Source organism: Perna viridis, chromosome 1 (assembly GCF_037379345.1).
Source record: "Perna viridis isolate PV_CMFRI_1.1 ecotype Kerala chromosome 1, ASM3737934v1, whole genome shotgun sequence".
In the NCBI taxonomy this organism is placed as follows: Eukaryota; Metazoa; Mollusca; class Bivalvia; order Mytilida; family Mytilidae; genus Perna; species Perna viridis.
The window spans coordinates 17,909,408-17,924,117 of NC_142445.1; the positions used below are offsets into that span (position 1 = coordinate 17,909,408).

The 14,710-nt window shown below is 32.8% G+C and overlaps 1 protein-coding gene across 2 annotated transcripts; it reads right to left on the minus strand.

Moving 5' to 3' along the window:
* Positions 1 to 447: 447 nt before the first annotated feature.
* On the minus strand, positions 448 to 14,643 carry LOC148627554 (complex I assembly factor TIMMDC1, mitochondrial-like). 2 transcript variants are annotated; one of them, XM_088574680.1, is made up of 8 exons: positions 14,577 to 14,643; positions 10,310 to 10,760; positions 9,871 to 10,036; positions 9,530 to 9,618; positions 8,773 to 8,840; positions 6,444 to 6,522; positions 4,687 to 4,788; positions 448 to 938 (listed from the first exon to the last, which is right to left on the minus strand). In XM_088574680.1, exons 2-8 carry the CDS (start codon positions 10,663 to 10,665, stop codon positions 833 to 835), a joined length of 966 nt encoding a protein of 321 aa, XP_088430806.1. In that variant the 5' UTR covers positions 10,666 to 10,760; positions 14,577 to 14,643; the 3' UTR covers positions 448 to 832. The 2 variants fall into 2 exon arrangements, with proteins under 2 accessions (XP_088430806.1, XP_088430798.1); XM_088574672.1 differs by lacking the exon at positions 14,577 to 14,643 and adding an exon at positions 13,625 to 14,561.
* Between the last annotated feature and the right edge of the window lie 67 nt (positions 14,644 to 14,710).

The window sequence follows — 14,710 nt, forward strand, 5'->3', positions numbered from 1 at the left end:
AGCCTTTGTCCGAGGGTCATTAATTCAATTAACTAAAAAATCAAACTTAATCATCTCCTCACAATCTAATTTCTATCAAAATATTTCGTCAGCATCTCAAACCACTCCCTAAAAAAACCAGGCAACTTAATATTGTCGATAGATGGATGGAACCTAAATTTGGCTTTGTCTTTCCAAAAGATAAAAAAATCTTTCTAGTCTCAAGTATCAACACATCAGCATGAAAATTGAACATGATCTGTATAATTACAATTACATTGCATACAAAACACAAATATAATTGTTTGGTTGAAGCATTTCTGAAATGTGTTGGTGAGGTATATTTTGTTCATTGAAAGTTTCTTTCTGTTATGGTTTTCAATACTGAGGCATACTGTAATAAAAAAAAAACCAAAAAAAAAAAAACAAGTTCTTCCTTGTAAGGGCAACATCAAGTAAGGCACATAATGCTAGGTATATCCCAACTTTTATTGCATACTTTTAAATGGAATTGTCTCCCATGAAACAAGAAGTTGGTATCAGACCCTTACAATATATGCCAAATCTATTCAACAGCCACATACCACATTTGAAATCAATAAGTTAATTTTTGAGATGAAAATTTTCCATACCATTCCAAATAATGCAAAATGACCCACAAAACATGAAGCTGATTTCAAACAGCAAGGTTCCAAAATCACATACAACATATGCTCCATCTATATAAAACCACATATCAAATTTGAAGTCAATCCATCCAATTGGAGTTAAGAGAAAGAACACATCAATTATCATTATATCATTATATTATAAAAGGTTCAACATAGTTTGTTTTAATTGTATTTTTATTTTTCTATATTGGATGTGGTTTATCATTTTGATTTGAATTTAATTGTCCAGCTTCAGTCTCTGGAATATTTTCTGATGGTAACTGTTTGTTTACTTCTCCTTTAGCTCTCCTAAAAAAACAACATAAATCAAATTTCATTATAGAATATTCAGGTACAAAGTAAAGTAACATTTAGTATTTCTAATACAGTTTCTAAACCAATGCACTTTACAGAAAAAGAACAAGAGGCTCCCAGGAGCCTGAATTGCTTACCTTGTTGAATTCTGTCTTTCAAGGGCAATAAATTTAACAGGAAGTTGAACAATTTTGACTCATGAAGACTTTGGTAGGACTTATCATAAGGATCATTTCAGTGATTGAAAGTTTCTATCTATCATAGTTTTCAAGATATTGGCTGAAAACTGTTAACAAAAAACATGGATTAAAATGAAAATTTGAGTGCAGATATATCTCATCATGCCTAACAATTTTATCCAAGTTAGAATTTAGCTAAACCTAACAGATTTGGGATATATATGCAAAAAGCTACTGTCTGGCCCCTATGTTCTATTTTTAGTAATGGCGGCTATGATTTTCGACGATCAAATATCTCCACATCAGTTCTATGCAAGATACCCCTAGGAACATTCATACCAAGTTTTGGTTCAATTGGTAAAGTAGTGTTGGAGAAGAAGATTTTTGAAAGAAATAACATTAAAAATAGCAAAAAAACTATGAAAAAGGGCAATAACTCCAACATGGCTCCATGGATTAAAATGAAAATTTGAGCGCAGATAGATCTCATCATGCTGAACACTAACCTCGTCAGAATTTAGCTAAACCTAATGGTTTTGGAGATATATGCAAAAAAACTATTGTCAGACCCCTCTGTTCTATTCTTAGTAATGGTGGTCATGTTTTTTGACAGATCAAAAATCCCCACATCATTTCTATGCAGGATACCCCAAGAAACATTCATACCAAGTTTGGTTCCAATTGGTCAAGTAGTTTCAGAGGAGAAGAGTTTAGAAAAATTGTTAACGACAACTGACCCCATGTGATTGCAATAGCTTACATGGCCTACAGCCAGGGGAGCTAAAAATTGGAAAATACAGAAATATTTGCCTTATTTGTTCATTGATTCCACTTTATGTCATTATGCATATTTTGAATACTGAGATTTTCCTTCCTTCACTACATGATAGAAATATCTAGTGATATCTAGAGAGCCAGATACATGTATTTCTCTCTCATTAATTTTAAAAAACCTGTTCATCCAATTCAGGTTGCATTACACCATTATCTTACTACTTCCAAACATGAAGTTGCACACATTGTAGTACCTACAACATATGCTCCTTTATATGAAGCCACAAACCATAACTGATATCAATTCATCCATTGCCAACACTTGGCATTCTTCGTTGTCATCCTCATCCGTAGTCGTCGTTTACAATTTTTCAAAACTCTTCTCTTCTGACACTACATGACGAATTAGAACCAAACTTGGTATGAATGTTCCTTAGGGTATTCTGTATAGAATATCTCAAAAACCATTAGATATGGTTTTGAACCTCAAATTTTTTTGGAACCAATTAATAATTGAACTGATTGCTTTGATATAGTTCATGTCAGGATAAAAGTGTTCAGCATGATGAGATCTATCTGTAGTCAAATTTTCGTGAACATCTGTTCAGCCATGTTAGAGTTATTACCCTTTTTCAACTATTTTGTGTAATTTTAATTGTTATTCCCTTCAAAAATCTTCTCCTTTAACACTACTGGACATGGCTTGATTGTTCCTTAAGTATGAGCGTTAGGAATTTTTATCCAAGAAAAAATATGGCTGCTTATACAAAAATAGAATGTTGCTTATCCAACCAGGTGAGTGATTCGTGCTCTTTAAAGCCTCTAGTTGAAATTAAATGAGCTTAGGTATGTGCTTCAGCTTGATGGATTGTATTGTGTCTGTACAAATATGATGTTACTTGCTATGTTGTGCTACGAATACCCTAGCTCAACTATTTTTGTTGAATTAAGTAGATAATTAATCAAATATCTAAGCAGTTGCCCTAATGAGTGAGGGTATAATGAAAAAAAATTACCCAGGTACTAGTAGAAAAAACCTCTTCAACTACCATTTGTGATTTCTTATTAGATGCTGGTATAATGAATTTGTTTGTGGTTATTTGAATAAATGTTCCCAGAAAAAGACAATAATACAATTTTAATAAGATTAATAAATCTGACAGATGGTTGTTGAGGAAAAAAGGGGGTGGTCTAAACCACCCATGCCCTAAGTGCCTGTGAAAATGACAACTTTCCTAACACAACTGAATGTTAATGTTGAAAAGATGAGTAAGTAAGATATAAAGGCTATGGCTAATGTGAGTAAGTAGGGTTAAAGTAGGATATAAAGGCTGTGGCAGATGTGAGTAATTAGGATATAAGAATAGAAAAGCCATGGCTGATGTGAGTAAGTAGGGTATAAAGGCTATAGCTGATGTTAGTAAGTTGGGTATAAAGACTATGACCAATATGAGTAAGTATGGTAAAAGGGCAATGGCTGATGTGAGTAAGTAGGGCACTGTAAAAGTATAAATTTCCGCGGTGTACTAATTTTTGCTTTTTTCGTGGGAACATAATAGTGTGAAAAAAGTACCTGCTAAAATGATTTTTAAAACATATAAGGTTCATCATTTTTTGAATTCTCGAAAATTGATACCTGCGAATATTTTCACGTAACATTATTCTGCAAAAATAAGCCACCACAAAAATTAATACATTTACAGTATAAATGCTATGGTTGACGTGAGTAAGTAGGTTATAAGAGCTATGGCCAATGTGAGTAAGTAGGATATAAAGGCTATGGCTGATGTGATTAAGTAAGATATAAAGGCTATGGCTGATGTCAGTAAGTAAAATATAAAGGCTCCCAGATGTGAAAAAAACTAGAAATTTGGCAACCGCAAAAATTAATACATTTACAGTATAAGGGCTATGGCTGATGTGAAATATAGGATTAAGAGCTATGGCTGACATTATTTAGTGGGATTTTAAGTTTATTGCCAATGTGAATTAGTAGGATATAAAGACTATGGCTGATGTGAATAAATAAGATATAAATGCTCGCAGATGTGAAAACTAGACAAAGGGATGCCTCCACAATCCATTTAAACACAGCTACCACATAATGTTTGGTTGTAAAAATTCATTTATGCAAAGACTGTTGTGTCTGACAGACATATTTGATGCCCCCACATGTATTTTCTGACAACTATAAAAATCAGTTAATACTTGCACACTTTAATTCTTAAGAATGGCGACAATTTTATGATCTGAGAAAGAAGTTGAAAATGTCCTGATTTAATAGCACTGGTCTACAAGAACAAACACTAAATCTAATGTTGATCCATTCTTGTGTGTAGGATCTTCCACTAATTGTTTATAACCTTCATGATTATTCAAAATTATTTACTACCTATCTTAAATACTATAGAAGAAGATATCTGGAATAGACATGTACCATATTCCCTCAAAATGGTGACAAAATGACTAAGTCCAACTATCCATGAAAATGCCAAATATTGATAGAAGTCAAAACCCTGATAATATATACATCTTCCATCCATATAGGTATAATCATTCTGCAAAGTATCAACTTCATACCCTAAATACTGTTAGGAGTTAGCGGAATAACTATATACCCTGAACAAGACGGATGGACAGACTGGGGTAAAACAATATGCCCCCAACTGAACATTGCAAGGGTATAAAACTAGCTTCTTACTCTAAAGAAATCATAGAATTCATCTACTTAATATTCCCAATCTTGCATATTTTGGTGCTATTCACTCGCACAATAAACTGAGTCTTACTTTCTATGGTAAATTACATCCTTCACCATTTCTATGTTTCTCTCCTGTTGAGTATTGTGTGTCTCTTTCATTACAAAGACTACTGGGAGGCCAATAATCAACCTGACAAGATAAATAAGATGTATTGTTCCCTGTGCTCGATAGCTGCAATATGTATTGTAATGACATATTAAAACACTAAGACATTTCGTTCCCTGTGCTTGATAGCTGCAATGTGTATTGTAATTAACTAGACACTTTTTATCAATTCTAATTTTCCCACGAATTTTACTTGGTTAAAATCACTGCTCTTCACTTCCTGTTTATTAATGATTTTGACTGATAACTGTGGAACGTGTTTTGCACATTTATTACTTCTTGTCACATTACTGCCAGAACTTCATTCCCTAAATGCAAATTTATAACTGAACATCTTTCAAGGCCAAAAAGGAGTCTCTCCAATCTTCAGTTCATTAGAAAAAAGACTAGATCTTAATTTTATTTGCAGAAATAATAGAATATTATCGAGCTGAATAATTGTCAGAAACATATTAACAGGTTATAAAAGATGTATTGAATGATATAAAAGAAATTACATTTGGACTATATTTTTGTGTAGTGTACAGAAATAGTAGGGAAGTTCCAAGCATGAACAGCTACCACATTGTAGCTGAAACAGAACCCCATGCTAGACAACCTTACTCAAAAGCACTTCTGATTACAAACACCATAAGATAACCTTACCCAATTACACTCAGGGTTCTCCATAGAGGAAAATTTTACGACACAACTTTCGCTGATTCTGATGCATTCAAGATGTAACAATTTTCCATTTTATAGTTTTTTGATTTTTTATTGATATTTATTTCATAATTAAAGCATTCTTCCCTTTTTCTAGTCATAATAACTTTCATTTTTGAACTTCTGGCATTACAAAAATATGTTGCCAGAAACACTGTCAATTGTCAACTATAACGAAACAAGCATTTTCATGTAAGTGCCAAAAATATATGTGCTATGAATCAAAGAAGATGAAAGGTGGAGGGTTATTATTAAGAAATTCATTAATGACAGAAACCCCATCTAGTCATGAAGTCAGGACTTTTAAAAATCAAGGCATATACATATACATTTTTTTTTCATCCTGCTATTTGTACTATATTCAGACTTTGGGAATTTTACTTTCTATTTTCTTATCTATTTTCCCACCAAAGACGTGTTTTTCTGACGTTAGAGTAAGATATGCAACAACAGAACAGTATGGCAGTGTAAACAAAAGCCAGCCATTTTATTTTCAATTCAAAGTGTTTAAGCCAGTATCAGATGGAATAAACATTGTTTTATTGATTTTATATGTTTCTTGATTAGATAAATCAGTTTTTTTTGTGTGTTGAAAATGCTTTAATATTCAACCTTCATAAAAATAGCCACATGCATTTTGCCAAGGTTAACTTTGACCATAGTCAGTTTTGAATGGCTCACAATAAATATTTGTAGGGTGACTATTTAGAATCTTATTCGCCATGTCATAATTACCTTCTGATTGGCTTGTCATAAATTTGTCATGACTGATTGGTTTCAGTAAATGATGGGTTTCTCAGGCATAAAATAATGGTATGCTGATAATGGTAAAAATTATTCATGGCGGATGACAATTTCACCATGGCACTTATGCTAAAACAGCTCATGCAGAACCTTGAACACTTCTGATTAAAAACACTAGAAGACAACCTTACCCAATAATACTTCTGACTGTAAACACCATAAGACAACCTTACCCAATAACACTTCCGATCATGAAGCCAATAAACATTCCTTCAGGACCATACATGAATCTTGATAAACTGCATGCTGTTCCTGTTAAAAATGAAATAAATACAGTAGTGGTAAAAATATATCTACACCCACCCCACTTTATGTGTCCTAATTATGCTGATTATCCAATCTGTTATCTCAGGCAGATATCCAGAAGACAGGAAGTTAATGTACTAACAAGCCCTTTTACAGCAAGTTCAACTCATCGCGCTTAAGCTGCTAACTAAATTTGAAATCATTCAAATGACGGGTTTTGATGTTTAGCTGATGAAAAGTTCCACATCACAATGAAACTAACTTTGGATGTATATCCAAATATTAAACAGACAGTGGATATGTAAACAAACCAATATTAGACTTAGTATTTTTCCATCAAAAGCTGCCAATATATTTGAAATCATTCCTTTGATCGGCTTTCAAATCTTAACTGAAGATAACTTATAGGAAAGATAAATAAATATGTGTACCAACTGATGTTTATACCAGGGTATATGTAAAACTTAATGTCCCTGACAATGAAAGAAAGGGGCCACATATAAAACACCAAAAAGAGAAGAAATGTCTGTTCATATTAAAGTCCATGCAAATGTAAACATTCCAAAAAAATAAATGGGATCAAATCACTTTTGTGCTGTAAAATGTGTTCAGCTTAGACAAGTGTTCAGATTATTCAGATTAAAAATACATTACAATCGACACAAAGGGCAAAAGATGTCAGGTTTTCACAATTTTCTGGCTTATTTTTGGGTTCAGTTTTGACAAATTTCAATGTAACATCACATAATAAAGTAGATTAATTTTTTTTTCAGTGTAAAAGTGACTTTCGTACATGAAATGCACTTACAAATGAAGAATAATGAAAAGAGACATCACAGATTTATAATATTGATGTTTACACTTAAGGAGCTATTTGGTTTTTTGGGGAGGCTATGATCAAATTTGAACTAAAAAAGTAGGATTAAAATTTACACCATAAAAAAAAAAAGAAAAAGGCAAGATCTATTTTTTGTTTAAACTAAAAAATAATTTTCAGCCCTTAGACAGAACCTTAATTTTCTCATACAAGATGCTCTCGAACAGCCTGAATCGCTTATCTGGCAAACCATGCCCTATTAACTAAGTAAGTAAAGGTATCATGCTTTGTTACCATGTTTGACAAAAAATTGCTAAAAAAAGAGCATACATGTATATTGAAGAATGCTGTAATTTCAACTGAGTACCTAAGGGACTGTAAAATGTTGGAAATGCCCTTAAAGTGTTTTTAGATCCTCTGAAAAAAATTTGAGAAGGAGTCCCCCATGCCCTTTAATCCCACCAGGTGTGAGGGGACGTTAGCCCAATATACATTTGCTGAAAAAGAACATAAAATGAAGTTCAATTGTGGCTATTCAACATATTCATCATCACTATTCAACTCAGAAGACCATGTTAGCTATATAAACCAAATATCATTGAAATTAAAGCAAGTGTACAAATTAGCGGGAAAATGGCAGTCATTTTGAAAATGGTCCCCCAGAACTTTTTGTCATCACCATTCAACTTAGAAAACCATGTTTCCTGACAAAACCAAAAATCATTGGAATCCGAGCAACTAGTAAAAATGGCCGCAAATTGGCAGCCATTTTGAAAATGGTGGCCTAACAAAAAAATTTTAAAACTGCCAGTGAACTGAGAATATCATGTTTATCTTATGAGTAGCTTTCATTTTACATTCTTCTATAGTTGAGGTAAAAATAGCAAAAAAAAGCATTTTGACCCATATGTTCTATTTTAATAATGACAGCCATGTTTTTCAACTGATTAAAAATTTTAAATTTTGGCATGGGTCCATCTTCTGATGGTGAACAACATTACCCCAATGACAAAATTCTGCTGTATTCAACTGTTTTTGGGTTATTTGCGAAAAACTGTATTTTGACCCCTATGTTCTACTTTTAGTAACAGCGGTCATGTTTTTCAAAAATTCAAAAATTTTAAAAGATCAGTTTGTGCAGGATACCCTTAGGGATAACCATGCCAAATTTCATTCTAATTGGTCAAGTAGTTTCAGAAGAACAACAGACAATGGACACAAAGTGATGACAATAGCACACACGACATTTAAGCCAGGTGAGCAAATAAAATTTGATCCTAGCCCCCTACAAAAATCAAATGGTTGCTCCCTTACCAGAATACATCATATATTCTAAGATTGATGTTTTCTACTTACCAGCACCTGTCACGTATTCTAAGATTGATGTATAGACTTATTGGCACTCATCCTATATTCTAAGATTGATGTTTTCTACTTACCAGCACCTATCATATATTCTAAAACTGATGTTTTATTCCTGTATGCTGCAATACCCTGTGAAGTTACTCTGAAAAAAAAAAGACAAAGAAAGAAGCTGATAATTATGTCAATGTCTATCTACACTCGTTCTTAAGTAACCGAGACAAAATCTGCTGTGGTGAGTCCATTGTTCTATAACATGTTAAAACAACAGAACATTCCAGAAGATTTTGTTGTCATTTTGAATAAATAAGTATCTAAATGTTCATGTGTAACAAGCATAGAGTTCACGCATATTTTATTGCACACAGTGACACTATATAAAAGACATATTATTGCTCCTTATTTTATCAACATAAAACTTTTGAGATCATTTTTCTGCAATATGCTAAGCCTAGTTTGAAATGATGTTTCATTTTTTTTTATATTCCTTTATCCTTTCTTGTTTTTAATGGAAACATTGTTTAAGTACAAAGCAAGTTTATAAATTCAAAATATAACAGAACAACCTAGAAATACTTTGAGTCAGATCATAACTTAAAATCCCCCTGCTCCATTTTGACTGGAACAATAAGCATTTCAGTAAAGTTTGATTATCTCCTTTCTTGCTACATGTATATCTACATTACATGTGTGTATGAAGCCAAACCTTTATAGTACTAGTAATATTGATACTGAATTGAATATTAAGCTTAAACAAGTTTATGGATTGACTGGTTAACTTCTACACTCCCAAAGTTATATATTTTTTAGTTTGATAAAACTAAGGTTACTCACAATGTCGTTCCAACTAGGCCTATGACCCTTAAAGCCCATTTACCACCAAATCGCATTGATTGAAATATTACAACGTCTCTTAATTTTCTCTGAAAGTATGAAACGAAAAAAAATCTGCAACTTTTGTTTGAGTCGATATTTGTAGCCTTCCATTTTAAGGTAAATTAAAGTTATACTAACATTTTGGTTGTACTATCAAAACTTAGATTTCATTAGATTAACATTTTAGATTTTTAACAATTGACAAACTTTACCATGATGATGAAGAATTCACTATGAAAAAGGGGAGTTTATGAAAATATTGTCAACAAAAGTTTCTTGTTACATAATCATATACCTACTCCTGCCATAAAGTTTGTAGAATGTACTGCAGCTCTATGTTCTCTAATGAACTTCTTCCTTTCTATGATATACTTGAACAAAAAAGTCCCAAAATAGGCGTGGGCACCAGCTTTGGCCACTAAATCTATCATAAAAACCATCTCAGGGGATGTCTGGTTTTCCTGACTAAATCAATGATCTATATGTACATTTTAGGCAATTATTAACATGCATACATTGTATATTTTTTTATATTGAACTCTGTAAGGAAAACAAATTCCAAAATAGCATTAATCACATCCATTTTAAAGCCTGTTTTTTACTCACATTCTAGTTCACTGACACCAGGTGCATTGAGGAATCATTGATCCTAAATGAGGCAAACTTGAGTAAAAACACTCAAATTTATTGGGTTTTTTTAAATATCAGTAGAATTGCAATGAAGAAAATAGAACTTACTTTTTATAAAATACTCGTTTTAATCTTTCTTTGCCAGTGTCTGCAACAAGAAATGTGTCAACTTCCTTTTGTGTGGCTTCATACTGTTTCAATCTTATTCTATATTTCATTTTTTCCTCCTCTGTCAGAGCTCTAGCATGAGCAACTGGGAAAAAGGAAAATGATTTTCTTTTCTGAAATGTCTTGTAAAGCTCGTATATACTACCTTCATTAAAGTTTCTTTTCTTCAATACTGCATTCTGACAACATTGCTTAGGTATAAACTTTTCAATGATAAAGCTGTTCTTTAATTTATTGTGAAGAATGTAACTTTGATAACTCTTGAAATTCATTTCCATGCTATGAATTTTACTCATATTTTAACTGTTCACAAGATTAGGTAAATCACACAGTCAAACATATATTTTTAAATGAGAGATTTGTGAGCTGCTCCAGATCTGCTGCAGAAAATCTGAAACAAAACAAACAAATTCTTAAAATGACACTTTCTGCACACTTAAAAATTATTAATCATATTATATCAATTTATAGTGTTCCAGTTTATTAGCAAAAAAAAAAGAAAGAAATGAGTACAGTATCCCTATTCCCTACAATTTACTTTCATCAAAACTATCTAAATAAATTTTGAAACCTTTGAATTAATTTCTACTTAAATTTTAAAGCTATCTTGAACTAAGAAATGTCAAATTAAAAGAGCACCCTCATTATTTTAGCCAAAACACATATGTGCTCTTGTGAGTCTTGTAAAAATGCACTAAAGAAGTACCAGTAACATCTTTTGATAGATTTGTCCAAATTTTCTGGCTAGAAAATTTGGTTAATAAGACAACTTGATTTACTTTGAAAATTAAACAATTAGGCAACAACTGAGGTTGACCAGGACTTCTGTGCTTGTTAGAATTCTTCCAGTAATGCAGAGTACAAAAAACAAATTCTAGCAAAAGTACCCATATTCTTGCGTACAATATTTTGACTGAACAAAATTTGTACTATAATGTAACACCTTTGAATTGAACCTGTGAGAACAAGGACTGTAACCACTAGTTTTAATAACAGGGATAAAGGGGTAATCCACTATCACATCATATGGTGCACAGCTAAGCCCTAAGCCCTGTTGGCATTGGTGATTGATTGTCCAGTAGTCCAAAGGCCAAATAGTTCAAAGGCCCCATAATCCGAAAGTTCAAGAGTCTAAAGGCCAATGGTTGGAAGATTTAATAGTCCTAATGTTCAATAATCTGAAACTAGTACGTAGTGGATTTTTGGTCAGTCTGGTAGTTTGAATGTTTGCCTTGATTGTAAATAAGGTTGTGGATTCAACCCCAGGCCTTAGTCTTATAAAAAAAAGAAAAAGAAAATGGTAACTCCTGCTTTTTTGCAAAGCACCAAGTATTTGTAAGTAAGAGCAATAACTTATTTTTCTTTCCTAACAATGATTAACAGTAATCATAGTGTTATTATCATTAGATGTACTTATTCTAGAGAGAGTTAATATGGTCCCTCCTTCTGAAAAGTAGGCAGTTTTGTTTGTTTGTTAATTTTAACGTCCGAGCAGCAATATTTCAGCTATATTCAGACGATGAACATGAAATGGATGATAAAATGAACATGAAGTGATGATGAAATGAAAAATGGGATGGGACACACAGATAACAGGGTCGACAAATTTTGATTGCCACAAGAAAAAGGGAGGGATGGGTAGGGTCGGGCAATTTAGCCTCCTGTGGCGGAGCCCTATGGTTCCTACTCCGGGAGAATACCACAGTAGGGTTCTTTAACATGCGAGGAACGTGGCATCTTTCCCAACACGGTGCACCACTATGGTTTGTGGTCAGGTTTTCCGTATTATAGCCTGACAACCCCAGTATGTAACATGCCCGGGGTACCCCATTCCACCACCTGGGGCACACAACCCAGTTGCTCTGTGGGCAGAGTGCCCTAGCCCCCGGCTAGGGTTCTGAGCACTATTTAGTCGCCTTTTACGACAAGCTTAGCACTGCTGCAGGCCTATTCTTTTGACACCCGGACCTGCACAGAGCAAAAAGTAGACAGTATACAATCCCTTATTTTGGGGAATTTTTTCTCAGCTGCAATGCATTTTGCATTACAGTTCGGAATGTGGAATGCATTTTCAGATTCATTGGATGTCTACTTCCCGTCTTCCAAGCTAGGACTTAAATTTCCATTTTGAGGGTTTTGCTCACACTACTTTTTTTCCTGTGATTCTGCTATTATATGCAACTAAATAACAATCTGTCTATTCTTGTTTGCTTGCATGAGACACAAGGACATTTATTACCCATCAAATGTTCAGTAATTGATACAGACATCATCATATTAACCAAAAACCTGTAAGTATTTACCCTTGGTGACTTTTGCTATGGTTGTATATTGTTTACTTGCACAAGACACAAGGAGGTTTTTATACAGAGTATATACCTATCATACACCCAATAGTCAATACCAATCAACCATAAAATTTATAACTTAATACTTGTGCTGTGACATTTCTCGACTCCTGAGTACTATTATATTCATTTTAATTTTTATAAGCACAGCAGTGATGTGATTAACCTGAATAATTCAGTCATTATATTCCACTCACTATCGATAGCTACATCTCGTGAGTCGGAGAATGGATGACGGTGAGGGCTTGAATTATTCAGGTTATGATGTGATGGACTCAAGCCTCGAGTCAAGGTGTAAAATCACTATTAAAAGTCCCATTACTTTCCATGTTGAATTAAGCAATTTTCAAGGTCCCAGTCTTTTTTTAAGTTTGTTAAAATGAACTTTAACATGTTTTATCATAGAGGGGACCCTTTATTAAAGACTCTCTCATAAAATTTGAAGCATACCTTTAATGGCTTCTAAGAAAGAATGGTGAAGTGAAAGTAGACAGGTACTAAAAATACTACTTTCCTTTTGGAAATTTGACAAATCAATGGGCTTAAGATCTCGACACTGACAAATTATTCTCTACATCAGAATTCAAAACTGTTGTATTCATTATTACCTGACATAATAAGCTTTCAGATGATACCCAGTTAACATATACTGGCTAAATCACAAAAAAATATACAATGCATCCTAAGAACTACTTTGTTTTTTATGGACTACTTACTGGTATATGCAGGCAACTGGTTCCCCTTAATTATAAAGAATTGGAAGCAGATAACATGCATGAAGAAATTGAAAACCATCATCTCATTCGATAAAAATCTCAAATAATGCAGAAGTGAAGCACTGATTATTTATGATTGGCTGACAACACAACACACTCTAAAATCAATATGCAGAGCCGTATGCACTTACGGTATATTATCATTATTTTAGCATCTTCTTTAGACTGATACTGGCTGAATGGAAACCAGTAAATCAGTAAACTTCGTAAATAGTGGCAACCATCAAATTAAAAAGAAAAAAGATATATATTCAATATGGTATTGATATGTAACAATAATTTCAAGAAAGTTTTGATACTATCAATGTTATTTAATATTCACTACATTATCAATCGTGTATTCCCCCTTTATTTTCGCGGGCTTTTCGCACATGAATGATTTTGTCATAAACATAGAAGAAAGTTTGATCATGCAAGATTGACTTTGGTTATGTTTTATGTCAAAGTCAATTTCTAAGAAACTATGTACCCTAGGATGATGTAATGAGTTGTGGGAATATATCTTTGGGAGTCTGTCAGCATCAAGATAGATAATCAATGTAAGAAGCATTAATGTAGAACATTCAAAGCTCTACCTTCCTGCAAAATTTCATCAAAATTCATAAAGTTTGATACAGTTGCAGCTCTTAAACTATACAAGATAGATACATCTACATCTACGGATTACTCCTTAACTTCAATCTGTTGAAGAATACTAGGAGGCGCATGTGGGTAAAATAAAAATTTATAATTAGTGCAAAGATATTTACAAGTGACAAGTTACATTCTTTCATTTTTTTTTTGCTATAAGATAAAAACGTAGAGATTGGTTAGATAATCAATATAAGGAGCCGTAAAGTAGAGCATTGAAAAGTCTACCAACCTGCAAAATTACATCAAAACCCAAAGTGTTTTGAAACATTACAGCCCTTAAAAGTTTTTATTTTTTACCGAAAATTATTTACCGTATATATTTAAAAATTTATATATTTAATAATTTATAAATAAGAAAAATATAACATTTAAGGACATTCACGTATTCTATTTTAACGCTAAGAGACGACTAGCTTCTTTGATAAGCTAATACTTGTAGTGGTATTATACCTCAGTAGAAAAAATTTCAATGTCAAAGTACTTTTTAACTAATTACTCGACAATTTCGCTTTGAAAAACACTCCAAAGATTCAGAAATGAATTTGATAAAGTGTAAAAGAAGGCATTCAGAAGCATATTTTGAC